This window comes from Hibiscus syriacus, unplaced genomic scaffold (genome assembly GCF_006381635.1).
Source record: "Hibiscus syriacus cultivar Baekdansim isolate YM2019G1 unplaced genomic scaffold, ASM638163v2 tig00117056_pilon, whole genome shotgun sequence".
Classification (NCBI taxonomy): Eukaryota; Viridiplantae; Streptophyta; class Magnoliopsida; order Malvales; family Malvaceae; genus Hibiscus; species Hibiscus syriacus.
Genome location: NW_024063539.1, coordinates 389201 through 414846, shown reverse-complemented (window position 1 = coordinate 414846; position 25646 = coordinate 389201). Strand labels below are relative to the sequence as shown.

The 25646-nt window shown below is 33.0% G+C and overlaps 3 protein-coding genes, 2 non-coding genes and 1 pseudogene across 6 annotated transcripts; 5 read left to right on the top strand and 1 right to left on the bottom strand.

Moving 5' to 3' along the window:
* The first annotated feature begins 2172 nt into the window (after positions 1 to 2172).
* On the top strand, positions 2173 to 4724 carry LOC120198612 (G-type lectin S-receptor-like serine/threonine-protein kinase At5g24080). The gene has a single exon (XM_039199919.1). It carries the CDS (start codon positions 2201 to 2203, stop codon positions 4670 to 4672), a length of 2472 nt encoding a protein of 823 aa, XP_039055850.1. The 5' UTR covers positions 2173 to 2200; the 3' UTR covers positions 4673 to 4724.
* A 1878-nt stretch (positions 4725 to 6602) lies between these two features.
* On the top strand, positions 6603 to 11158 carry LOC120198615 (binding partner of ACD11 1-like). Its single transcript, XM_039199924.1, has 6 exons — positions 6603 to 6720; positions 7807 to 7890; positions 8455 to 8558; positions 8816 to 8891; positions 9366 to 9449; positions 10375 to 11158. The coding sequence occupies exons 1-6, from the start codon at positions 6715 to 6717 to the stop codon at positions 10948 to 10950; spliced, it is 930 nt and encodes a 309-aa protein (XP_039055855.1). The 5' UTR covers positions 6603 to 6714; the 3' UTR covers positions 10951 to 11158.
* A 1533-nt stretch (positions 11159 to 12691) lies between these two features.
* On the top strand, positions 12692 to 12777 carry LOC120198664. The gene has a single exon (XR_005523387.1). It is a non-coding gene; the product is annotated as a small nucleolar RNA Z159/U59 (small nucleolar RNA).
* Positions 12778 to 12877: 100 nt separating this feature from the next.
* On the top strand, positions 12878 to 12963 carry LOC120198665. The gene has a single exon (XR_005523388.1). It is a non-coding gene; the product is annotated as a small nucleolar RNA Z159/U59 (small nucleolar RNA).
* A 197-nt stretch (positions 12964 to 13160) lies between these two features.
* LOC120198089 lies at positions 13161 to 16047 on the bottom strand (annotated as a pseudogene).
* A 2626-nt stretch (positions 16048 to 18673) lies between these two features.
* On the top strand, positions 18674 to 24251 carry LOC120198613 (transcriptional adapter ADA2a-like). Of its 2 annotated transcripts, none has more exons than XM_039199920.1 (14): positions 18674 to 18760; positions 18854 to 18959; positions 19064 to 19122; positions 19775 to 19962; positions 20456 to 20521; positions 20638 to 20763; positions 20900 to 20975; positions 21221 to 21281; positions 21365 to 21423; positions 21591 to 21695; positions 22046 to 22268; positions 22905 to 23115; positions 23453 to 23740; positions 23945 to 24251. In XM_039199920.1, exons 2-14 carry the CDS (start codon positions 18907 to 18909, stop codon positions 24134 to 24136), a joined length of 1707 nt encoding a protein of 568 aa, XP_039055851.1. In that variant the 5' UTR covers positions 18674 to 18760; positions 18854 to 18906; the 3' UTR covers positions 24137 to 24251. The 2 variants fall into 2 exon arrangements, with proteins under 2 accessions (XP_039055851.1, XP_039055852.1); XM_039199921.1 differs by having other exon boundaries at positions 18730 to 18760; positions 18862 to 18959.
* Positions 24252 to 25646: the final 1395 nt, after the last annotated feature.

Here is a 25646-nt window from a genome sequence, read left to right as displayed (position 1 = left end):
CACTGCCATTGAGGACAAAAACACACTCCCTAACCAACAACCCCCACAAAAAAAAAAAAAAAACTCAAACTCCTAAAACAGCATATATAAATAAAAATAACGAAAAACAGATCTAATTAGCTTAATTCTCGTAGAATCCAGCGTGATTACGTAAAATCACAAACAAAATTATTTTTTAACTCAAAATAATCCAACTTCAGAACTAGGTACAATTCTGATAAGAAAAATTAAAAAACTGGGTCTTTCTCTTTATATATATATGGAGTTAAGCCGATCTAACAAAATATTTGCACTGAGAAAAGAAATTGGTAGCTGAAGAACAAAAGAAAAACTAGGAAATGGCGTTGGTTTGGTTTAGTCGGAACTGGAAAAACGGGGTCCTTGCTTAGCTTTAGCCATGTGTAGTAGATGACGTGAAGATTGGGATAATCAAAAGCCAAGATCAAAGCGATCTAGGGTATGGGTTTTTGTTTTTGGAGTGAAAGCGCGTATTATATGGAGACTAAAATCCAACCAAACAACCTTCTTCCGGATATCATCAATTTCTTTGATATTTTAAGTCTGGGAATCGAGAGGTTTATTTTTGGGTTTTAGATTTTGCAACTCTGGGCTCAACTTCTCTGTGTATCACCATATTTTAGGATTTGAGGGTTTTTATAAAAAATCAAATTTTATTTTCCATATTTTCTCGTTAATTTTCAATTATATATTGTTATTAATTTTCAATTAATTATCGATTGGTTAAATAGATAAAATATTAAGTTTTTCAAATAAAGTTAATGTTTGAATTATGATAAAGTTTTCCTATACTCTATTATAAATTTCTTTTTCGTTTGCATATTGAAACCATCTCTTCAATAAATATTATATTAAACTTTTTAAAAATAAATATTAGATAGAATGATTATGAACATAAATTTTATACTTAATTAAAAAAATCAACAAAACGGTACTACGTTGTAACTAGTACATCTACATGCTACATATTGTTGTTCTAATTTAAAGTCAACGCAACACAACATATATCATCACTAATCCTATTACAAATTTCAATACAATATACACCATCAAAGTTTAAAAGATAAATCTTTAACAAACACAAAACAATCATCATACTTTTATTTTTCCTTAAAAGATATATTTATAAAATAATAATTTATTTATTAAAATCTACGACTGTAACCGTTAATCATTATAGATTTGATTAATTAAAATTATTTACTCTTACTAATTTAATTAATTAATGTATAAAATATAACAGTTATATCAATTAACAATTAGAAATTTATACGCACACATTTAACTAAGACTCAATGTTTAACTTAATAACACATTAATAAAAAGTTGATTCTGTGATACATGCTAGTCTTTGAACAAAGCACATAACAATTGATAAACATTAAATTGATACAGCCAACCAACCGTAGTAATATTAGTCAAAGCCGCCTACAATCAACACTTCTTTCTTTTAGGCATAATAACATTTCTTATCCTCCAACTTCATTACTTTTATTGTTTTAGCCTTTAAACTTTTACTATAGTTTTTTACCTCGAACTTTTTTTTATCAAATCAACTTAAATACAACATATCAAAAATAAAACGTTAAACCGACATCATGTATTTTGTTATTTTCAATCGATCCACCCAAAAAATATATTAAAATTATAAAAAAAATAATTAAAAATAGTGTTTTCATAAAAAAATAATTATTTTTTATTTTCATGACGCTAAAAATAACAAAATAGATTGCATAGATTTATCAATATTGTTATTGTTATGTTATATATAAATCAATTTAACAATAATTAAAAGTTCAAAGGTAAAAAAGTATAAGAAAACAACCTTCAAAACTCATTGGATTCCAACAACCATAAGGTTTGTTTTTATTGGATGAGAAGATAGGATGAGAGAAGGAGAAAGATGAAAAATGAAAAGAAAATAAATCTTAAGTAGGCTTGAAAATAGTATTCAGGAGTTAAAATGATACAAATTAATAGTGTAGGGGCCAAAATGATAAAAAAATAACAATAATAAAAGGATCAAAGTGAAATTTTGACTATAGTAAAGTTAAGCCCTTTGTCTAGGAGGCAAAAGATGAAGCAGTAGGGTCCCGTCCCATTTGCACCAGTGGAAGAACTGAAAAAGTTATTGCCAATCAAAGTCGCCATTAAAGCACCTTAACCTGATCCAGCCTCTGTGATGATTCAAAGTTCAAACAATAAGAAAAATATCCCCATTAGCAAAACAAAGCAAGCAATACCCATGTCTCTCCTCGTCCTGTTCTCCTTCTTCTTCACTCTCCTTCTCTCAAACACTTCACCATCTTTGTCCCTACAAGCTCGATCTTTCACATTCTCGGACTTCCCATGGCGCCCAACTCAAAACAAACTCCTCATCTCTGAAAACAACGTTTTCGCCGCTGGTTTTAAGGCTGCAAACTCTTCTCCAAATCGCTATATTTTCTCCATTTGGTATCACAACGTTTCTGGAAATTATAACACAATTGTTTGGTCAACCGACGCGAAATCTCCGGTCACCGATGATTCCTCCCTTGTTCTCGGCGACAATGGTGTTCTTCGTTTAATTGACTCTTCAGGCCAAAACTTGTTTCCGTGGGACTCTACAGAGACTGGTAATAATCTGAATTCTACTAGGTTAACCTTGGAGGATTCGGGTAATCTTGTTTATGGCAATTGGCAGAGTTTCAATCATCCAACGGATACGATTTTGCCTAACCAGACAATGAATGGAAGCAAGGAGACCACATTGCAATCGAAGAACGGTAAATTCGGGTTCGTGGGTTGGAAAAGCCTGGTTTTTCGTTCATCTTCATATTGGAGCACTAGTAATGCGTTTATAATGCTTGAACTAACTGGAATGGTGACTCAAGAGACTGGAGCTACTTTGGTTTCTTCAGATTTCGGTGAAGGAAACAAGCTACGGAGATTAACATTGGATGATGATGGGAATCTCAGGATTTACAGCTTCGACCGAAGAGCTAATGAATTGAGTGTTGTTTGGTTTGCTGTTTATGAAACGTGTACTGTTCATGGAACCTGCGGGGATAACGCGATTTGCATGAACGATGCTTCGAATTCTGATCTCACTTATTGCGTTTGCCCACCAGGTTTCAAACAAAACACCAGTGATCGTGAAAGCTACTCATGTGAGATGAAAACTCCATGGAAGAACCACGGGGAAACCAAGTTTCTTCGGCTGGATTATGTTAACTTCTCTGGAGGATCAGATCAGACAGATCTCAAAGTTGAGAATTTCTCAATTTGTCAATCGAAATGCCTTGCCGATCAAAACTGTAAGGGGTTTGGCTTCAAATACGATGGAAAAGGCTATTGTGTGCTTCAGATCGATCGCTTGGCATTCGGATACTGGTCACCGGGGACCGAGGCTGCGTTTTTCTTGAGAGTCGATGATTCCGAAACTGATGAATCGAATTTTACAGGTATGACGAGCTTGTTAGAAACAACCTGTCGTGTTAATATAAGCCTGCCTGAACCACCCGATGAATCGAATACAGAGGTTCGAAATATAGTGATAATTTGTACCCTTTTTGCTGCTGAGCTTATTGCTGGTGTTGTTTTCTTCTGGGGATTCTTGAAGAAGTACATCAAGTATAGAGACATGGCTCGAAGTTTCGGCCTCGAGTTCTTGCCTGCAGGAGGGCCTAAACGGTTCACATATGCAGAACTCAAAGCAGCTACCAGTGACTTCTCGAATCCGATCGGGAGAGGGGGCTTTGGCGATGTTTATAAAGGGGAATTAGCCGACCACCGTGTTGTTGCCTTGAAGTGTTTGAAAAAGGTGACCAGTGGCGATGCGGAGTTTTGGGCGGAGGTGACAATTATTGCTCGTATGCACCATCTGAACTTGGTTAGATTATGGGGATTTTGTGCTGAAAAAGGCCAGAGAATCCTTGTCTATGAGTATGTTCCTAACGGTTCTCTTGATAAATACCTGTTCCCTGCAAGTCAGGCCCCATCTTTAGACAAGATAGTGGAGATCGATCCAAGAAACACCGACGTGCCGAAACCGATTCTAGATTGGAACATCCGATACAGAATCGCGCTTGGTGTGGCGCGAGCAATCGCATATTTGCACGAAGAATGCTTAGAATGGGTGCTACATTGTGACATCAAACCAGAAAACATACTCCTAGGAGATGACTTCTGCCCCAAGATATCAGATTTCGGATTGGCAAAGCTGAGGAAAAAGGAAGACATGGTCAGCATGTCAATGGTCCGAGGCACCCGCGGTTACATGGCACCAGAGTGGCTCAAAATGGACCCCATAACGCCCAAGGCCGATGTTTACAGTTTCGGGATGGTTTTATTAGAGCTTGTGAGTGGGGTTCGGAGCTTCGATATGCAAGGCTCATTGATAGATAGTGAAGATTGGTATTTCCCGAGGTGGGCATTCGACAAAGCGTTCAAAGAAATGAAAGTGGAGGACATCTTGGATCGGCAAATCAAGCACTGTTTCGATAATCGACTGCATTTCGATTTGGTTGATCGGATGGTGAAGACAGCGATGTGGTGCCTCCAAGACCGGCCGGAGGCAAGGCCTTCAATGGGAAAGGTGGCTAAGATGTTAGAAGGGACTGTCGAAATTATAGAACCTAAAAAACCCACAATCTTCTACTTGGCGGATGAGTAAACGCCCAACACTTTATCTAATCTATTGAGTTTCTTGACGTTTATGTGCATTTAGATGTAATTCATGCTTCGTCATGACTATGTTGTTAGAATTTAAAGAAAGTATGGGATATGAATATAAATTTGATAAAAAAAATGTTTATGATTCATCTGATTTAAAGGATTGTTTCTCAATTTTCTAATTGAAATATTATCTTAATTCATTTTATTTATAAAGAAAATCATTTGACACTCTAAGTGATATGATATACTATATATATTAATTTAAAAATTGCATAACAACTTTAAAAATTAAACAAATCTTAAATTTTAAAATATCAGCATGTTTTTTCAAATATTTTCTTAAAAATTCTTAATTTTGTCGGAAGTAATTAATATTATACGTTACGTTTCTAGAGTGTTATTTAGATTTTTCTTAATATAAAACAAATAAATTGGATAATGTATATCACGATTGAATTCATAGATAAAATTAAATTGAAAACATTCTCCAAAAATCAAAGTGATAATAACTTTGGAGTTTAAAATATAATTTCCTTTTTAAAATTTAAAATAAATAATTGATGGAATAATTTTACAGCTTTTATATCATAAACAAATAGAAGGAGATTGTACCATCCCTGGTTTTAATACCCGAAATCGATGATAAAAAAATCATTGTTCTAATTTAGTGGTAGGAGGAAGTATTATTATTTTTTTTATAAATTTTAAGTTTAAATAATTATGTTTGTAGAGAATATATTTGTTGTCAGTGATTAAAAAATATTCTCTAAAAATATTATATTATAATCTCTTTAGACTATTCAAAAAAATAATGACAAAAAAATCATAAAATCAATTATTTTATTTATAAAAAATTAAAGTATGCACTCCATTAATTTTGATATATATTAACAACATAAAAATTTTACACATAATAAAATATGAACACAAATAAAATTTCTGAATAAATAAAATTAATAAAATAAGTAATCATCCGAAAAACTTTTAAATTTCAAGATTGTTACTTACCCAGAGATTCTCGCTAATGATAAACACGGAAATAAATAATATTTTAAGAATTAATCTTTTTAAAGAGGGTGATATATGGATGAATTACTCTAAATAATGTTTACCATTAATTAATAAAGTATAAGAAACACTACTCATACACTCAATTATCCACTTAATCCAAATTAAATCAAATCAAATTACATCTTCTTCATTAAAACCTCCCCCAAAAAAAATGTCCATCTAACTTTATTCATATCCAAACTTAGTGTCCACCAGCCATGGTGATTTATAACATGTCTAGGAGTCTAAATTACTACATATATTCAAAAATCTGTTTTTATATCATTTTAAAATTTAATTTAATTAATGTATATGTTTAAATAATATTTCAAATTAAATTGAATCATCTATGAATAAATCTATAAAACAATTGGAATTCATTCATAAGTGAATATATTTTATTGAATTAATTTGTTTTTTTTTATATATTTTTTCTATACTAACTTAAAAACAAATACTAAAAATGTAAAGAAAACTTGAAATTATTGGTTAAAATTAGAAATACAAATTGATAATATTTAATTATATCAAATTAACCGAATAAAAGTAAGAACAAACAAATTGGTTAAAATTAGAAATACAAATTGATAATATTTAATTATATCAAATTAACCGAATAAAAGTAAGAACAAACAAACAAATCGTAAACTAGTTTATGTGATAAGCTTGAAAATTAACAACTCAAACATCCATCAACTTTTCAATTTGTAATTCTCAACTATTTATATTCGGATTTTACAAAATAATTAAAAATAAAATTTTATTTTATTTTTTGAGAAGGAAAAATAACAGAGATTATCCAGTTTTTATTACAGTTGAAAGTAAAAAGAAGGGGCAAGACTCAACGTGCTTCGAAGAAACTAGCCCGCGTATTTAAGGTGAATAAAGACGCTGCGGCCCCCATTTAAGCCCTCAATCTTCCTATCAAAATCCAATCAATCCAGTATTCCTTGTAATCTTCGTATTGGGAATTCTTTGTACAATCTGCAAATGTCGGTGAGTTAATTTCTTTAGTTTTTTTAATTTATTTTTTTGATGAATTTGACCATTTGCTTTGTTAGATCCATGATTCTTTGTTCTTTTAGAAGTAAAAAAGGGTCAACTGAAAGAGAAATGTGGGTGTTGCTCTGTTTGTTATCTGGGAAAATGTAGGAAAAAGGATACTATAAAAGCTAGATTCCTGACTTGATCTCTACTAGACCAAAATGCCACTTTGGATTTCTAAAATTGATCTCACTGTAGTTCTTGGGTTCTGAAAACTACTTCAATTATAAGATTCAGTTGGGATACTTTATTTAGTTCTCTTGGAAACCAAAATGATTGTAAAGTGTTCTTCAAGTTTTATGGTTTGATGGTCAAGTTATTGTTAGTTGTGGCTTTGTCTTACATTTCATGCTATTTCTAGTCTATGCATTTTATTTTATGGTTCTTTTTTAATAGTCTTTGAAGTAGTATTTCTATAATCTTTAGTTTTAATTTGTAGGGTCAGATAGGATTGCTATAAATTATTGGTGAGAGTGTTTTTCTTTAAATCATTCATTTGTGCAGGAAGCATAAAATGGTTGTGTATAATGTCCTTTCTATACTTAGATATATGATTTGGTTGCAATTGATGTTATAATGCTCTGTTTATGTGGCAATGAGAATTTTCTTTTGTACTAGGAAGAGAAATATTTTCTTTTTAGGCTTTTACTTTTTATGAATCCTGTGGTACCGGAGAATGGGATTGCATTTTTAGGTCACAATTGAACAGATTGCATGAATTCAAAGTGATGTAACATAAAACTATTAATCCAAAAGTCTCATGGAGATGAACAAGTGTCCACAGACCATCAATCAGCACCAATGAGTAAAATCTCCTTATGCTTTTGGACCCCATTGTAACAGTAAAGAATTGTGGTTTCGGGTTTATTTGTTGCGCTTTGATCATGAATCCTGGTTTTCTTTACTTTCATCTTGTTCATTTAGTATATCAATGTCCTTCATTCATCCATTTATGCTTACATAATTTGCAGTTACTTTTTTTGCCAAGTAGAGCTTCTCTTTTTTATTTTTACTCTTTTTCTATGATTTCATATGCAGCTTTCACCGGACCATACAAATCTTAGTCTTGGAGCAGTACCTCAGACAAAGGCAACAACAAATTGGACAATCAGTGTCTCAAATGTGAGGAAAAAATACTTTTGATGTTATTAACAATAAACCTCTTCTGATTATCAGTTACTTCTGCATGTTGTTGATGATAATATAGTACTGAAATGGCTGTGAAATAAGCTTACACTTTTTCTTTCGTCTCATGAGATTTTGAGCTGAAAAAGAGTAGAAATTTTATCTCAACTTTGAATGGAGCTAACTGTTGTACCCGTTTACTTATTTTATCTCCTTTGGTTTCTATAAATGGTGCTTTTACATAAAGTTGTGCCTTGTTTCCATTTTTCATGGTATCATATAAGTGTTATCTTGAAATGTTTGATGAGTATGTTTATTGTGAATATGTGATATCCCGTGGCATTAGAATCCGAAGACTCCATAAATAGCTTTGTATTTGTGCTATATGTTCGTTTAATTGAAAATAATGAATCGAAGCTTTAAGTTGAACGTATGTGATTTGATGGACACATGGAAAAAGTAAAAGCCTGCTTCTGGTGTTTTTTTTTTCAAACTCTACCACCTGTTTATAGGAAAATAATACTAAATACATATATTTATCAACTCGTTTTCTCTGTACAGATAAAAACAGTTCAGGTCAGTAATATTTCTCTAGCTGCTTCTGAGAGGGATATCAAAGAATTCTTTTCTTTCTCTGGTGATATTCAGTATGTTGAAATGCGAAGGTGGGTGCTCTGTGCCAATGTTGCTCTGGCTTTTCATTTTTCTTGAAATACCCTTGTCCTGACACATTTCCTGACATTGTATGGGGATGTGAACCTCTGAGGACCCTTCAAATACATTGAATCTTTAAAGAAATCGAATAACTTCGTGTTAGATACATACCCTTGTTCAACATCCACACTTTTGTTCCAGTAACATAGCTATAGTCCAACTGATTTGTTTCGAAAACTCATCCTTAAGATTGTTATGAATTTTGCAGGGAGACTGAAAATGCTCAGGTTGCTTATGTTACCTTCAAGGATACGCAAGGAGCAGATACAGCAATACTATTGACTGTATGTTAGTGATATTAAGTTATTTTTTATGCTTATGTTTCCTCATCAAAGTTTACATTTATCAACAGTATCACCTAGCAAAACTCTTATCAGCGTTAATGCTTCCTTAATTCAAAACGGACAGGCAATTTGAAAGTTGAAACTTTCGGAAAAATAATTATATTTTACATGTTACACCTGTCAAACTTGATTAAAACATTCCAGGTCTGTTTTTTGTGACTTAACCATCATTCATCCCCATTGCCTGTTGTCATATATTAGAAGTTAAGAATGAACTGCATTGGTGTGAATGGGAATTACTCCACTCGTGTGGCCGCTTTTGACCATCAAAGCCTAACAATGACATCTAGTTATCGAGCTTCAATTACATGGCTTACTTGCTTTCTGGCAACTTATTCAATTTGAATGCCTTTATTTTGTTGATAAAACGAATGCTTGTTTTGAATGAAGTTATGTACTTTTTTATTGCTTCAGGGAGCCAAAATAGTTGATCTTTCTGTCAATATCACACCTGTTGAGGATTATCAGCTACCCCCTGAAGCTCTCCTATCAAACATGGTAAAATTCCTCCTTTAAACCATATCCTACATTTTTGGTCACTGAGGTTATTTTCTCATAATAATATCTATGTTTCTCCGACTCTTCCTTTTTGCTTGAAATATCTATATTCAACATATATTTAGACATGGGGATTGGTATATAACCTTACACGAATCCTCCAAATACATGAAAAAACTTGGTAATATATTGAATATACCGTGTCAAACACATACTCATATTAGTCGCTTACACCTGAGTCAGAGTAACAAAGAATAATAACATTAGGGTTAGTAGTATTTCAACCGATTGTTGTCAACCGGTTCTTCAAAAATACATGCTTTTATTCCTTCGAATCCTCGAATGCATCTTTTGTGAAGCCTTTCAATGGAGGACAAGTAAACTGAAATGCCAGGATGCAAGGTTTGTAATTGTATACTGTCACCACCAAACTTAGAAATTGGTAACATATATTGTCGGTAGCCTGTTTTCAATCCATTGTAAGAACTTAGAAACTGAATTAGCACCGATTCTCAACAGCTGGAAATTTTCTGATCTTTTGGGAGTCTTCTAGTGTGTGTGTAATTGTATATATACATTGCCTGTTTTTCTCCCGGTTCACAATAGGAAAAGGCATGTTTCTTCCCTATGTCACTCAGACTCGGGGCAAGTTCTGGATATGGGTATGTGTACGACATGATTATGTTCAATTTTTTAAGAAGTTTTTTTCATGCATTTGGAGAGTTTGGGAGGGTTATATCTCCAAACCCATGTTTGGATATGCGTCTGACCATGGCTGTTAGTCACAAGAACTTCAAGAAACATGACGAGTAGGAGTGCATCATTTGTTTGTATGCATTCGTAAGAATATGACTGAAAGAAGTGAATTATTGCATATACACTGTCTTTTGTTTTCGTCATCATTGTGCTATCTTCTTATTTGAAGGAGAAAAATCCAGTTGTTACCGATTCTACTGTGAAAAAGGCTGAAGATATGGTAAGCACCATGCTTGCCAAGGGCTTTGTCTTGGGAAAGGATGCCATAGCCCAGGCAAAAGCTTTTGATGAACAGCATCAATTGACATTGAATGCCTCTGCTGCCGTAACTTCTTTCGATCAGAAAGTGGGTCTGAGTGAAAAGCTAAGCATCGGAACAGCTGTGGTAAACGAAAAGATGAAAGAGATGGACGAGCGATACCAAGTATCTGAAAAGACAAAGTTCGCCTTCTCTGTTGCCGAGCAGAAGGCAAGTATTGCAGGAACTGCAATCATGAGCAACCGCTACGTATCTACAGGAGCTTCATGGCTTTCAAACGCATTCAATGCAGTTGCGAAGGCAGCGGAAGACGTAGGCGTGTTGACAAAGGAGAAGGTCGAAAAAGCCGAGGAAGAAAAAAACGATTCTGTTTACAAGGAGAGAACAAGGATCATCAATGAATTTGCACAGCTCCATCTTGAAGAATCTTCCATGGCGGAACCTTCAATAGCTCCAGTTGATTTAACAACTGATAAGAAAGATTAGAATGATATGAAATGATTGCTTTTGAACTTTGATTTTCCTTCAATATCTTACTGTTTCACTGTTGTACAATATACTGTTACATGGGATTGGAATTCATTGGAATTTCTGCGATATATATATATATATATATTCTACTTATGGGTGGGGATGATGGAGCTAAAGTTGTAAGAAGCTTGAGCTTGACATTTGTAGTTCGAAAGTTGGCTTGAATTTAGCTTAGCTTTATTTTTAAAGTTTGAGTTTGCAAAACATTTTTTTAACTTAGTAAAAGAATGAATGTGATTTTCATGCTTGGTTAAGTTTTGATTTAGTTGTGCTACATCTTTCATTTGAGTTTGAGAATAGATATTTTTCGATCTAATTTAATACTTCAAGACCAATTTACTAATGAAGTCAACACTATCAGTCAACCCAAAGTTCAAAATTATAGATGAATAAAAATCAATTAAATTTTAAAATAAATAATACTTAAATTTTAAATTATTTAAGCTTGTTATATCTCTTCTCCTACGTAGAAGAGTTATTTTAGAGATATTGTCTTCCTTGTAAACAACTAAATCGATACGAGAGTTAGACCACTAATGATCTACACGAATATGTTAGAGGAAGGTTGACCCCTATTACATTTAGGGGTGTGTAAAAATTTTGATCCAATCTATCTAATTAAATCCGTCAATTCATTGACCTGAAAAAAAATCAGGTATCATACATCTTCGATTCTTCTTTCATTTTAAATATAATTTTCTTTTACTAATTTTGAACCAAATATTCCTTTATCCATTATAAGATAAATATATAACTTCAATTCTTTTTCTTTTCTTTTTTATAGAGAATTACTCATTTTTAAATTCATCTCTCAACTTTGCATTTTATTTAATTTTATCCTCTAACTATAATTTTATACAAATTATTTCTCTCACCAATTCTTTGCTCTTGCACTATCATTGACATTTTATTTTAAATTTTATTATTTGAACAAATCACATTAAAACTCTTACTTGCACATATGAAAAAAGAATATGAATAAATATATATGTAAATCGTGTATAGTTAGAGATAATAATTTAAATTAGAATCAATCAATATCATAATATTATAAATAATCATATTTAAATTCAAAAAAAAATTAACTAAATATATTCAATCTGACTAGACTCAAATTTTACAAACTTAACTTAATTAAAATAAATAAATATTATAATAATGCCCATAAACTTAGACCAATTCAAAAATTCTACACAATCAAATACTCACCTCAAACCCTATTATTAAGCGATGTAGTTGACGCTCAAGCCCAATAACATAAAACCCTAATTTGAAAGGTCTAGGGTTTTGTTAGTTGGTTGTCGAGGTCTATAAAACGGCTTTATACTCCGTTTCTCCTCAAATCAGAACTTATCGGCGGATTGCTAATCATGTAGCTCTCTTCTTTAAGCTTCTTAATATTTTTCTTTTTGCTCTTCTCATAAATTTTCTTTGTTTTCCAAAGCTAGGATTTCGCCTTTCTCTAACTGTCAGAATTTTAGCGTATCAAGTTTTAAATTGATAACAAAAATGGTCTCTGAATCTGATGGTGACCCAAACCTTTTTAGAAAATTTTAACTTTTGTTCTTCCGAGAGAAAAAGAAATCGATTAAGAAACCTGAAAAGAAGACCTGAGCTGAAGAGAAATTGTTGTTTTTCGGCTATTTAATATAAATTTTATACTTTTCTTTCTCTTTTATTGATGTTTTTCATGTTTATCTCCGAGGATGATTGAAAATAGAAACTTTCGTTCTTCCGAGGAAGTCCATGCGGAAAATTTCTGGAGACCTGAACTGAGGAGACTTCATTTTTATCCGTTGATTTTGTACAAATGTATATATGCATATATATTATACATATATATTTTTTGAGGCTTCTGGAATTAGGATTTGAAAGCTTCTGCTACTCTGATGATGTTAACTGTAAAAAACTTTCGTTCTCCTGAGCTAATATATGCTGAAAATTTATGGAGACCTGAGCTGAAGAGTTTCAGAATATTTTCTTTTAAAATATCTTTTGCATACTTGTTTGGTTCAATGATTTCTGAAAGTAATAAGTTGTGTTCTGCATAGTTTATTTTGTTTCATTTGTTGTAGTATCAATTCTATTTCAGCAATTTCCAGTGTGCTTGTATGGTTATGCATTTTGATAGCCCTATAATTGGTTTTCACTTGACTTATGCGGATCTAAGTTTTGATTAAAATATTGTTGTCTGAACTTCCACCATGATCGGCTGCCTTTATTGCCAAATTCTTCCACTTTATTGAATTCTTCTTGATCTCTTTGCCCCTTTCCTCCCATTATTACTTCATCTATGCATTGTTTTGTAATCTCTCTTCTCACAATACCTTTCTCGTCACCCAAAGCTCGATCCCAATCTCCCAAACATCTTCAACATACCCACAATGGCTCACGAAACATCCAACGGACTCGTGTTTTAGGACCTCCAATTGCGGGCACCATCTGACAATCAAACCCTTTTCTTGAGTCTTGTCGTTGAAATCATGGGGTAGCTTGGACTCCAATCTACCTCGGTCATTTGTTCGGCACCGAGCTCAGCCATGCTCCCAAATGAGACGTAAACCACTGAGCCATTTGGTTTGGTATTTAGCCGTCTCACGCATGTGCATGTGTTGGGGTTGAAGAGATTTTGACCATAATCCTTGTTGTTTTTGAGCCTTTTGTCCAAGTACATGGATGGAAGGGCTGGTCCGATTGCCCCGAGTTTACAAAATTTTGACATCCAACCTGCAACCTAGTATAACAAAACCAACAACAACAAAATATTTGTTAGGATACTATCCGAATAATATTATATGAATTAGTCTTAAGTTGTACGCGTCTTAATTCTTAGATTTGATGAATCCCTCGTTTCAACCTTCATTTCCAGTCATTGTTGATCATCTCCAATTATCATCTTCATTATTATCGATCATCTCCAATTATTATCTACATTTTCGATCATCTCCAATTATTATCTTCATTGTCGAATGACCACCACCAATCACTGGCCATCAATTGATCGACTATTTTGTTTGTCATCATCCTAAAACTTTAAATTTATAAACTCTTAAATCTCTAAGTCATAAATCCCTAAAAAGTTGAACGTGTGAAATAGGGTAACATTTTATGAGATTTAATCCCAGAACATCCCCCTAAAAGTTTTAGCAGCGGGGTTGTTTGGATTTAATCCCATGGCATGAACAGAAGGTTATTGAGATATTATGAAGATTTTTAAAAAATAGATTTTTAACAAAAAAATAATTTTTATAAAAAAAATAATTTTTATAAAAAAAATAAAAGTTTTTTAAAAATATAAAACGTGACTCGTTTCAAATATCAATTTTAATTAAATTGAGATATATTATTATCTAATTAAATAAATATTTTATCTCTATATATTTTTAGTTAAATTTTTATTTATCAAATAAAATAAGAATTATATATAAGTATATCAAATATAATTTTTATCTAAAAATCAAATCATTTTTCCAATCATTTTTTTTAAATCAGATTAAATTAGATACCGGATAAACAAATATATGACTCTAATTGAATTAGTTACGAGCGCAACTCAATCCATAAGCATATAATCTTTATCCCAATATAACCCTCTAAAAATATTTATTGATTTTGTACAATAGCCAAAAATATTTATTGATTTAGTACACTTTTGATTTTATTTATAGATATAGCACTTAGGAAGGTGAGATCGTATCCACAACTTTGTCCTTTTTTAGTAATTGAAGTTGTTATCTTTTTTAGTAATTGAAGTTGTTATCTGTTATTAGCGATTTCGTCATTTTTATATATTTAAAATGGTTAAAGTTTTTAATTAACCTCTGTATTATTAAATTATTTTTTTAATTGAATTAATTTTTTAAATTTATTTACTTCGTAAATTTAAATTATTAATTATAAATTAAACACTATTTTAATTAATTAAATCAAATCTGATATCAGTTTTTGTATTAAGCATAAATTGTAGATTTAATTCTTTCAGTTGAATTTTAACGACTATTATTTTGTTTAAAATAAGAATAAAATATAAACTAATAACGATATCCCATTTAATAAATTTAACAATTATCAATTGAATTAAGATCTAATAGCACATAAGCTAATAATAAGATCTAATCTAATAAATTTAATCGTTTGAATTAAAATTAAAATAAAATCTATGTACCAAAAAATTAAATAAAATCTTAATTACTTATCAAGAATCTACAAAATTATGTTTGAGTATTATATTTATAAATAAAATTAAAAAATATTAGACCGTTAAATATGTTTAAGAGGTTAGATACGAGTAAAAACACCCATAAAAATAACATTTTTATTTTTATTCCGTTGATTTATGAAAGAGTTGGACAAATTTAATTTATGTAACCTTGACTTGAAATATGAATTATTTAATTAATTCAAAAAGATTAACTAAAAGGACTTTAAGGAAATTAACTAAAATTCGCTAAACTGAAATAATTGAAACAATATCGTACCTCTTTCTCCAGTTCGTAAAAGGTGTTAACTAGAACCCAATCAACTTCTTCGATGTCGGAGAATTGGCCGACGACGACATCGTACCAGGCAGGGTTCGATCCATGATGATAAACAAGCGACGGAAGCTCCCAAACTTTAAGCTCTGGCAGTCCGGGAAGCGAAACTTAGGGTCCCTCAACCGGCAGCTTCAGAAAACCCCGACTCATATGGTAGTGTATGCTATTAGCAGCGTAAGACTGAGTTAAAAACACCGCCGCCCGTATCCCGAACCGCTTCGCGACGTCGAGCTCCCACGGCATGAATCCGTCGTAGATGATGGAATCGATGGGAATACCGGAATCGCCGAGTTCTTTTATCAGACTCGCCAAACTCCGCGAACCGACGGACTCGAAAGTTGGGAGGTAAATATCAGGAGACTTTGCCTGAGCGAACACACCATCGTCGAAGCCGTCGGAGACCGTTAGATAGCTCTGCTAGCTCCTGCGTTCGCACACCGTGTTTTGTTGCAGATTTACGGTCTCTGCTGGGTCTTGACGTCAGCGATTGGTGGCAAGGATAGGTCACGTTCTCCATTGAGATCGAAGCCCAAAAGGACCAAAACTCCTATCCTCTTTCTACTATTTAGTCATCTATTGATAGATTCATGATCGTTTACCCATAACCGGAGAACTTAACTCTTCAACGAAGTCTGTTGAGAAACCTCTCCATTTCACTTTTCGTGAATGGTGTCCCAGGAATCCACGTATAAGTGATCATTCGCAAATCCAGGTTATAGTTTGATGACAGCTCCATCGTGTTATCATAAAATAAGCTCGATGTCATTTCTGGTTCAACCAATGAGTCTTCATCAACTACTTTTTGGTTGGTTTTGCGAAGAAGGTGAAGAAGAATAGTAAGGGCATTGGTTTCAGAAGGTCATCCAGGGAGGGGTCTCCATTTGTATCTGAGATGCAAAAGGTTAATGCAAACGAGTCTTCATCTTTGTAACTAAAGAAAAAAGAGTCTTCATCTTCATATCCATATCCAATATGAGGATGAAACTTGTAGAGATTGGATCAAAGTTAACTGGAATATACATAAATGGCATTTTGCAGATTGCATCCTTATAGATTTTGTGTTGGGATTTATATATAAGGTTATCAAAGCTCTCAAGTATTTTAAAAACAACACTAGCAAAATAGGTTTTTAGCAGTGTTTGTTTTAGCTCAATAGCGACGTTTATAAGCGCCACTAAAAACTTTCCCGGCACCAATAAAAGCGCCTCTAAAACCAACGTCACACAGTTAGCGGCGTTTGTAAACAGAAAACGCCGCAAAAGGTCAAGCTCTATAGCAACGTTTCTCTAAAAACTCCGCTAATTATATTGTCTTTAGTGGCATTTATTATCTCAAACGCCGCTATATGTTATGATATTTAGCGGAGTTTATGTAGAAAACGTCGCTATTAACTATATAGTGTTTTTAACAAACACCTTAAATTTGTACTTTATTAGTGGCGTTTTCTTCACAAAACGTCCCAAAAGAATCTAACTTCTAGTGTCTTTTATTTACAAACACTGCTATGGTTAACTAATTTCGCATAAATTATTTTCTACTTTATTTTACTAAATTTAATATCTTGTAGCTTTATTTAATAACAATAAACTTAAAATTTAATTACGACACAAATTATGTAGAAAAATAAATCAAAATTTATAAAATTAAAATGAAATGTAACATAGTTCAACACTGTTCACTAAAGATGGACTAATTAAATGGAGAAACAGAAGCAGAGTCGATTACCTTAGCCCCTTGAGTTTCTTAATCGTGAATAGAGAAAATCTGAAATAAGAAAATAAATCGGATGATGAAAAATTGTGGCTATTGTAGAAACAAGCGCCACTAAAGTACAACACAATTGCAGCATTTGATACGAAAACGCCTCTAAAGTACGCATCTATAACGGTGTTTTCCAAAAACACCATTGAATATCAATCTATAGCGGCGTTTTTTATACAAACGTCACTAAAGTTTACATTACTTTAATTCTCTTAAGCGAATACAAATATAATAAAATTGGCTAATTGAATTTATTTTAATTCTCTGAAGTGAATATTACTTTAATACGTATATTTTTCATAATGATATATTCCTTGAAGTGAATACAAATAATATGTAGATATGATAAACGCATAATAATAATTATTACAAGAGTGATCATATTAATTATTCTCTTCATTATAAGTGGATAAAGAAAGACAAGATAATTATAGGAGTTCTCAATATAACTTTACAAGAATAAAGATATGATTTTTGCTATCAAAATCAAGATAGAAATATAAATACAAGAGAACAAAAAGAGTTATCAAGATAACATTGTAAAAATAATTATTTTGATGAATCAAAGACATAAACAAATATCAAACGACCATCGATGATGCCCCGCGATATATGTGCGCGACGAAAATGATCACCAATGCTTCTCAAAGGAATAAAGAAATGTATATAAACCATCACCACTTTTTTATTCCTTTCTTTATTGATTTTCTAAAGAAACAAACAAAAAAAAGTTTTTTTTTGAAATTTAGTTCATTATTGAAAAATAAACAATCATAAGTATAAGATACTTTGAGTTTGAGAATTTATTTATTTTTATGTATCAATTTTGATTTATGTCTCTTATTAAAAATCAAGTTAAATAATTTATCTAAAAAAATACTTCGGCTTTGGAAACTCATTTATGTAAAAGTAAAATAAGACCCCCAATTCAATTTTTTTATTATTAATGTAAGTGCTTACAAATATTATATGTTATAAAGATTCTTAATTATTTAATAATGAAAATTCAAACATTTTTATAATCTCTGATGGTTGAATCTAAGACGTTTAAAGATAACAACCATATTTTAATCAATAAGATAATTTAGTTCATACAATTCAAAAAAATTATTTTTAAAACATTTAGATTCCGTTGAGCTGGAAAAAAATAAAATTGCAGGACTTAAGGAAGTCTTCGACAGTGGGTAACAAGTTTTTTAAATGTCAGTGATTACAAAATAAAATTAAATGCTATTTTAAAAAAAACTTCAAACATAAAAAAGCACTTGTCATTCAATCAAGTTATTAAAATCCGACCAATCTCACTTTTTTTAAAGAGCGGGTCTGGTTCAAACCTAATGAATTCGGGTTATGACGTGGATAGTAAGCACAGCATAAAGTAGAAACAAGTTGTGGGTTCGGGTCAAATTAGGTGCGACTCTCTCCAACTTTCTCGCTCCTCACTTCCTTCCTCGTTTTGCCCATCTTCAGTAAGCAGTTACCTTTAAAAGTTCAATTATCCTTTTTCCCTAAAAATCTAGAAACCCTAATTTATTATGATTTTCTCTCTATCCATTTCCAAGTAATTTAGGGTTTTGGGTGGCTACTGTTTGGCGCAATTAGGTGAATTGAAGGCATGGGTCGATCGAGGGCAGTCTCTCGTCCTACTGAAGAGGATCTAAATCAAAGGTCTTTCCCTTTTGTTTATGTTTTTTTAATTTCATTTATTTTATGAATTATTTCCTTCAAGGATCTTGTCTATAGTTGAAAATTTTCCCTTTTTCTTTTTGAAGATCCAAAAGGAAAAAGACCGGGTCTGGTGTCGTCGACAGTGTAGAGCTCCCATCTACTGGTATGACAAAATTACTTTTATTATTTAATCTTTCTAAAGCTTGTTTAGTTGCAAAAGGAATAATGGTACAATTTTAGGAATAAAACGTATGGTTTTACTTTGATTATAAAATGCAAAAATTTATAAAATGCAAAAATTTACTTTTATTATATAGAATTATTAGATTTCCAGGCAGGCTTTTATATTAACTTTTAGCTCCTATTTTTATCAGAAGTAGTTTTACTTTTACTTGATTAGAAAATTAACTTTATTTGGAAAAAGGGCAATAACAAGAAACCATGTAGTGGAAGTATGAATCAGTGTTTTAAAAAGCGCTTTGAGGCGCTAGGCTAGGCGAGGCGTTTAGAAGAAAGCCTCTGACCACCAAGGCGGTGGCGAGTACATGAGGCTGCGTTTCAGTCGTCGGAGGCAGCGAGAGGCGACGAGGTGGCAAGGCGACGAGGCGGCGTTTCACGAACAATGAACTGAACCGTAAATGGCTGAAAAATATTATGAAAAAGAAATGCTACTGGCTTAGCATTTCCTTCAAATTCTGAAGTCTTATGGTCTTACCTCCTTTGATTGTTTTGAGGGATGACCATTATAGATATGATTGTGTTTATCGTTTAGTTTTGTTATTTTCTAATCCATTGATTCCATTTCTTTCAATAAGGCGTTGAGCAAGTACCAAGTGAAGCAAAAGGGCCAGCTTTATATCACTGTAATTATTGCAACAAGGATCTTTCTGGAATGGTTCGGATTAAGTGTGCAGTTTGTCCAGATTTTGATCTTTGTATTGAATGCTTTTCTGTTGGAGCTGAAATTTCTACTCACAAGGCCAATCATCCATACAGGGTTATGGTTAGTCACCTTCTTTCTAGTTACTTTTTTCTTTAGCAGTTCAATGTTATAGCATATCAGTGATGGTTAACCCAATTACCCAAGTAAAGTATACTAGAACTTTTGATAAATGTTAACGAAACATGGTTACTTAGGTTTTAAGCGAGTTAATAACATATTTGTTTCCTGTCAAATACCGATGCCATTTTTTTGCTGAAGTTCTTACCGCATGTTTCATAATTTTTGTTACAAATGCATCCACCGCACCCTCACCTTTCTGCTCAATGCTAGGAAACTTTGTTTACCTATTCTGGAACCTCTCTTTGGTGGGACACAACTTAGTGATTGCCATCTGTGAATTTGTATACTAACTGGCATCAAAAGCTGTCATTCTTTTCACCATCTACTCTATTTCCTTCATTTATTCTTATGATATTGATAGATGACTTCAAACATGGTTTTGCCCCTTTTGCTATTGGTTGGAGCATGCGTGCTAATTTTTTTTTCCACGCAGGACAATTTGTCTTTCCCACTTATTTGTCCAGACTGGAATGCAGATGAGGAGATATTGCTTCTTGAGGTATGCCTATATGCTAGCTTTACTTTTAGGGGCATTAACGTATCTGGCAACTGCTGCTCATATTCTTCTGTATTCCATTGGATTTGATGGTTAGACGATGGATATCTTATTTTCAGGGGATTGAAATGTATGGATTTGGAAATTGGGCTGAAGTTGCAGAACATGTTGGAACTAAGAGCAAATCACAATGTATTGATCACTATAATGCTATATACATGAACTCTCCTTGTTTTCCTCTGCCAGTAAGACTTGTGTTATAATCTTGGCTTTAAAGACACTACCCACATAAGCACATGCAAATGCAAATGCAAAAACACGTAAATAAACATAAAAATAAAAATTTTCTAGTAATAATACATTGCATGGTTCTTTTCTTAGGACTTGTCTCATGTTATGGGAAAGAGCAGAGAGGAGCTCCTTGCCATGGCCAAAGGGAATGGTCAAGTCAAAGAAGGTTAGACTAAACCTTTTCAAGTAATTACCAGTTGCTAAATTGTTGCTATAAAGATGATTTTTTTTTCCTGGCTGTTTTCCTTCCCACGATTATTTTTTTCTAATTGGATCACTTTCTTTTTGTTGGGAACAAGAGTGATATGCAGATTGTCAATATTCTTGTCTGTCTTATTCGATTTCTGAGAGTCCTATTTTGCATTTGCTTTCGCGAAATAAAGTTGCTAGACTAAATGGTTATTTATGCAGAATTCACCACACATGGTGAGCTTTCCCTGAAACAAGAGTCTCCCTCCGGTGCAAAACTCAAGTAATTGTCTTCCCCTTCATATCCTTTTTTTTGTCTTGTTTTGGTTTTGGTGATTCATTTGTGCTTCTCCTATAATTGATCAGATATAAAGCACCAAGAAAAGAAGATCCAGCTCATCAATCCTCATCTAGCTTAACTGGAGGTATGACATCAGCAAATTTGAGACATTTTTTTTTATTGAAAGTGGGGTCGCCTCTTTGATTTTTTGAAAGGCATGATTGTGTGGCAACATTTTCTTATATGAACACAACACATTATCTTTTCTACAATATATATTATATAAACATAATGCATTTTCTCTGGCATCAGAAATAGGGTCCCATATTGATTCACGCAGTGGCGGTAACAAGTTCCCAAGTGCTGGCAAAAAGACCTCCAACATGGTCCAGAATAAAGAAGGCATTAAAGTAGAAGGTATGTTCTCTCATATTGCTGTTTATCATGACTGCCGCTTGTGACTTTACGTTCTGCACGAAATCATTTACTCCCAACATGGAAATGCCAATCTAACAAGTGGCAGTAGGCAGTCTGTAAGTATTGTGAAATGATTTATTCTGAAAGAAAGGATTTCAACTATAAGCATCATAACCATAATTTGTGACGCAAATAGTAATAAATTAATTTTCTCTCTCTGAAGTGAGTTTGTTGAGTTGATCTTCCCCTTCTTTTAATTTTGGTGATTAATATGATGTATGTTGTTGACCATGTTTCACGGATTTGTTAGGCAAGTACATAATTCCTTCTTTCTTAAACCTTGTTATCAGAACCTCAATCAGACAGGAGCATTGGCGAGAAAAAACCTAGGGTTTTCACTGAGGAGGAACCTTCTATGACTGAGCTGAGTGGCTATAATTCCAAGAGGCAGGAATTTGAGATTGAATATGATAATGACGCTGAGCAGTTATTGGCAGACATGGAATTTAAGGATACCGACACCAAGGCTGAGCATGAATTGAAGTTGCGTGTACTACATATATACTCAAAAAGGTATTTATCTATGTACAGTGAGTATGCAAGTCACAATTTCTTGTCTCTTGACATGGAAAAGGTCTTATGGGATACTGACCATCATTTTTCAGTAAAAGATCTTATAGGGAATATAGAAAGTGGTAGTTCTGAAAGAAAAGATTACACACTCCCAATATGTGAAATGAAGCAATTTCTCTAAACACCTAATCTTGAGTTCGAAAACTACTTGAAGCTCCTCTAAGGTGTTAAGAATAAAACTCAAAGTCCAGAGCATGTGAGTTTTCGACTTCATGCACCATCAAATATCAGGATAGAACTTTCCCACAATATCATGATAATTTGGAGTTGATTGCAGAATCCGTCTCTACATTAAATCTTGAGTGCGAACTGTTTGGAGATTTTTAGTGTATTCAAGCTGAATGATTTCTGCTTGTATTCTTTCATTTATGCAGTTCTATGTTTTGAGCTGTGTGTCTTCTGTGGTTGCTTTCGTATTGTCATTTCACTTTACTAGTTGGAAAGAAGAAATTGGCATGTAGCATACTATAGAGTAGCATATCATGCTGCATATTGCAAATTATGTTGGATGGTGTATTGTTAGTTTTTTTATCAGATTTGAGTGTTCAGATTTATGGTACAATGATTTATTGACAGGCTTGATGAGAGGAAGCGCAGGAAGGATTTTATCCTGGAAAGAAATTTACTTTACCCCGACCCTTTCGAGAGAAACCTCTCACCCGAGGAGAGGGAAATATACCAGCGTTACAAGGTGTTTATGCGCTTCCACTCAAAAGAAGAGCATCAAGAGTTTCTTAAGAGTGTCATAGAGGAACATCGGATTGTTAAAAGAATACAAGAACTTCAGGTTAAATGCTTGCTTGCCTTGTGCTGACTTTGTATACTTTTATGCACTCTATGAACTAGTATAGATTTCCGCAGTTAAATTCACGTTTCCATTGGGATTGAAATTTGATTACATTTTTAACTGCATTAAGAAGTGCTGGAGCCTGATATTAGATATTAGAAACTATGTGCTTTTGGCTTGGTTCAGGCTTTCGTCTTTTAAACAAATTGTTGTCATTCTTCATTTCCAAATGGTTCAAAATTCTACATTGATTTCTACCCCTTGGGGCTGAATCTCCAAATACATCTATTTAAGCATCAACTTTTTTTAACACCATTCACGTCAATTTTATGTGCAGGAAGCTCGAGCTGCTGGTTGCCGAACCACAGCTGAAGCCAATAAGTTTATTGAACAGAAGAGAAAAAAGGAAACTGAAAAAAATGCCCAGAGACTCGAGGAAAATGTACAAGCTGGTCCTAGTGGCAAAGTGTTGCTGCATGGCAATCCGAGAGGTATCGTGAGGGGATCCACTGGTTTACAACCTTTCGGTAAAGAATCATCAACTGTCATGGGACAAACTACATTAAGCACCCTGGATGATTGGGATATCACCGGATTCATAGGAGCCGATTTATTGTCGGATTCTGTAAGGATGCCCTCCCTACCTTGTTCTACACTGCATAGACATACTGTTATTGTTTACAAGTCCAAGTTTAAGTAATTAACTGCCAACTTTACGTATACATGTAAAATATAACGTAGCATCAAGTTTAATCGGAAACCATTTGTGTCTAGACCATCTCGAAGATCATTTCGGATTTTGAGTCTCTTATCATGCTATCTTGTGCAGGAGAAACAGCTTTGCAGTGAGATCAGAATACTGCCTTCACATTATCTGTCAATGTTGCAGACCTTATCAATGGAGATTATGAAGGGAAATATTAGAAAGAAATCTGATGCTCACAACCTGTTCAAAGTTGAAGCAAGCAAGGTGGATAGAGTCTATGATATGTTGGTGAAAAAGGGGATTGTTCAGGCTTGATCAAGATGCAGCATCTCAAGTTTTGTAGATTGAAATTGTACATATCTATTCAGATAGGTAAAAAAAGATTAATTATATTTTTTACTCGTTACAATTTATCATTAACAACCAAATTCGCATAATTCTCTTAATCTTCGATCTCTTCTGTACGAAAAAGAAAAAATAAATAGGGTAAATTGCGAATTTACTCACTGAATTTTACTCTTATTTTGTTCACTATACTTTTAATTTTTTTCAATTTAATCATTGAACTTCATTTTTTTAGTTACTCCATAATTCAATGATAGGACATTTTTTCATAATTTTTAAATCAATTAATATTTTATTAATATTATTCCCCTCATTTCTCGCTCACTTTCAGTTTCCCCTTCCCCATCAGATTTCATTAGTTCCGTTTCGCTTTCCCCGCCTTGTCGTCACCTTCCGATTACTCCAATGGAAAACTACCCAATCTCACAACCGAAGGTCACCAACTTACATAGCCTTCCGATGAAGGCTAGCCACGCCAGTAATCACCATTACTTGGTGGCGATAAATTTTCAACTTTACTCTCAAAAACCCCTTCGGCAGAAGTCCCCTCATAGAGAAATCGATGACCAAATACGATCCCTCCAAAACCCGCCCACACAGTCCATTGACCAAAATCTCACAAATTGCCAAGTAAAATTCGTACCCAGATCGAATCATCTCGTTCGTCATCTCAAAAGCTTCATCGACATTCATTTTTCTAAAAATACACACATTAGGACTACAGCCTTTCTCCTTCATCTTCCTAAACAACTTCAATTCCAATTCAGATTTCCCATTCCTACGATAACTACTAATCAGAGTATTAAAATAGACACATCCGACTTCACTGTCTTTTTTCACCCTCTTATAAAACCTCAAAGCCTCCTCAAAATCCCCAATTTCGAATACTCATTAATAAAAATATTATAAACAATAACATCAGGCCTTCCATCGTTCAATTTCTTCATAATTTCGAAAGTAAAAACATCATTCAACTTCTTAGATCCACAAAGCGCATCGATAACAAAACGAATTTCTTCTGAGAGCAACATAAATACCTGGAGAGCAAGGGCAAGGGTTGGCGACTATGAAAATAAGAAAAGATCGAAGCGAGGAGAAACGGTGGGAGAAAATCAAAGAGTGAGCCATCCAAAGGAAAATGGGCGGAAAAGGGCAAGCCGAAGATAACATTTGGAAGTGGAGAGGGTTATGAGGGTTATGAGGTTTAAGGGTATCTTAATTTTTAATTATTTTCTTTTCTAGTTATTTTTTCTTTTTTACCTATATTTTAATGATTAAAAAATACTTATTTAATCCACGTCCTAACTTATTAGAAAATTAACGGTGGAATGAAAAAAAATGTATAAAGTTAGTGATTTAATTAAAAAATTAAAAATATAGTAAATAAATTAAGAGAGATAATAAAATTCAATTATTAGATGGTTTAATACAAAAATAAATGTTTAAATTTTGTTTCGAAAAACGTTTTAGTACCTACAAA

Bases quoted from the DNA above. Each gene is read 5' to 3' on its own strand.
- LOC120198612 (XM_039199919.1), top strand. From the start codon at position 2,201: ATGATTCAAAGTTCAAACAATAAGAAAAATATCCCCATTAGCAAAACA.
- LOC120198615 (XM_039199924.1), top strand. The intron at 7,891-8,454 runs GTGAGGAAAAAA...TTCTCTGTACAG, and splicing joins GGACAATCAGTGTCTCAAAT to ATAAAAACAGTTCAGGTCAG. The intron at 8,892-9,365 runs GTATGTTAGTGA...TTATTGCTTCAG, and splicing joins ATACAGCAATACTATTGACT to GGAGCCAAAATAGTTGATCT.
- LOC120198613 (XM_039199920.1), top strand. From the start codon at position 18,907: ATGGGTCGATCGAGGGCAGTCTCTCGTCCTACTGAAGAGGATCTAAAT. The intron at 21,424-21,590 runs GTATGACATCAG...CTCTGGCATCAG, and splicing joins CTCATCTAGCTTAACTGGAG to AAATAGGGTCCCATATTGAT. The intron at 21,696-22,045 runs GTATGTTCTCTC...CCTTGTTATCAG, and splicing joins AGAAGGCATTAAAGTAGAAG to AACCTCAATCAGACAGGAGC.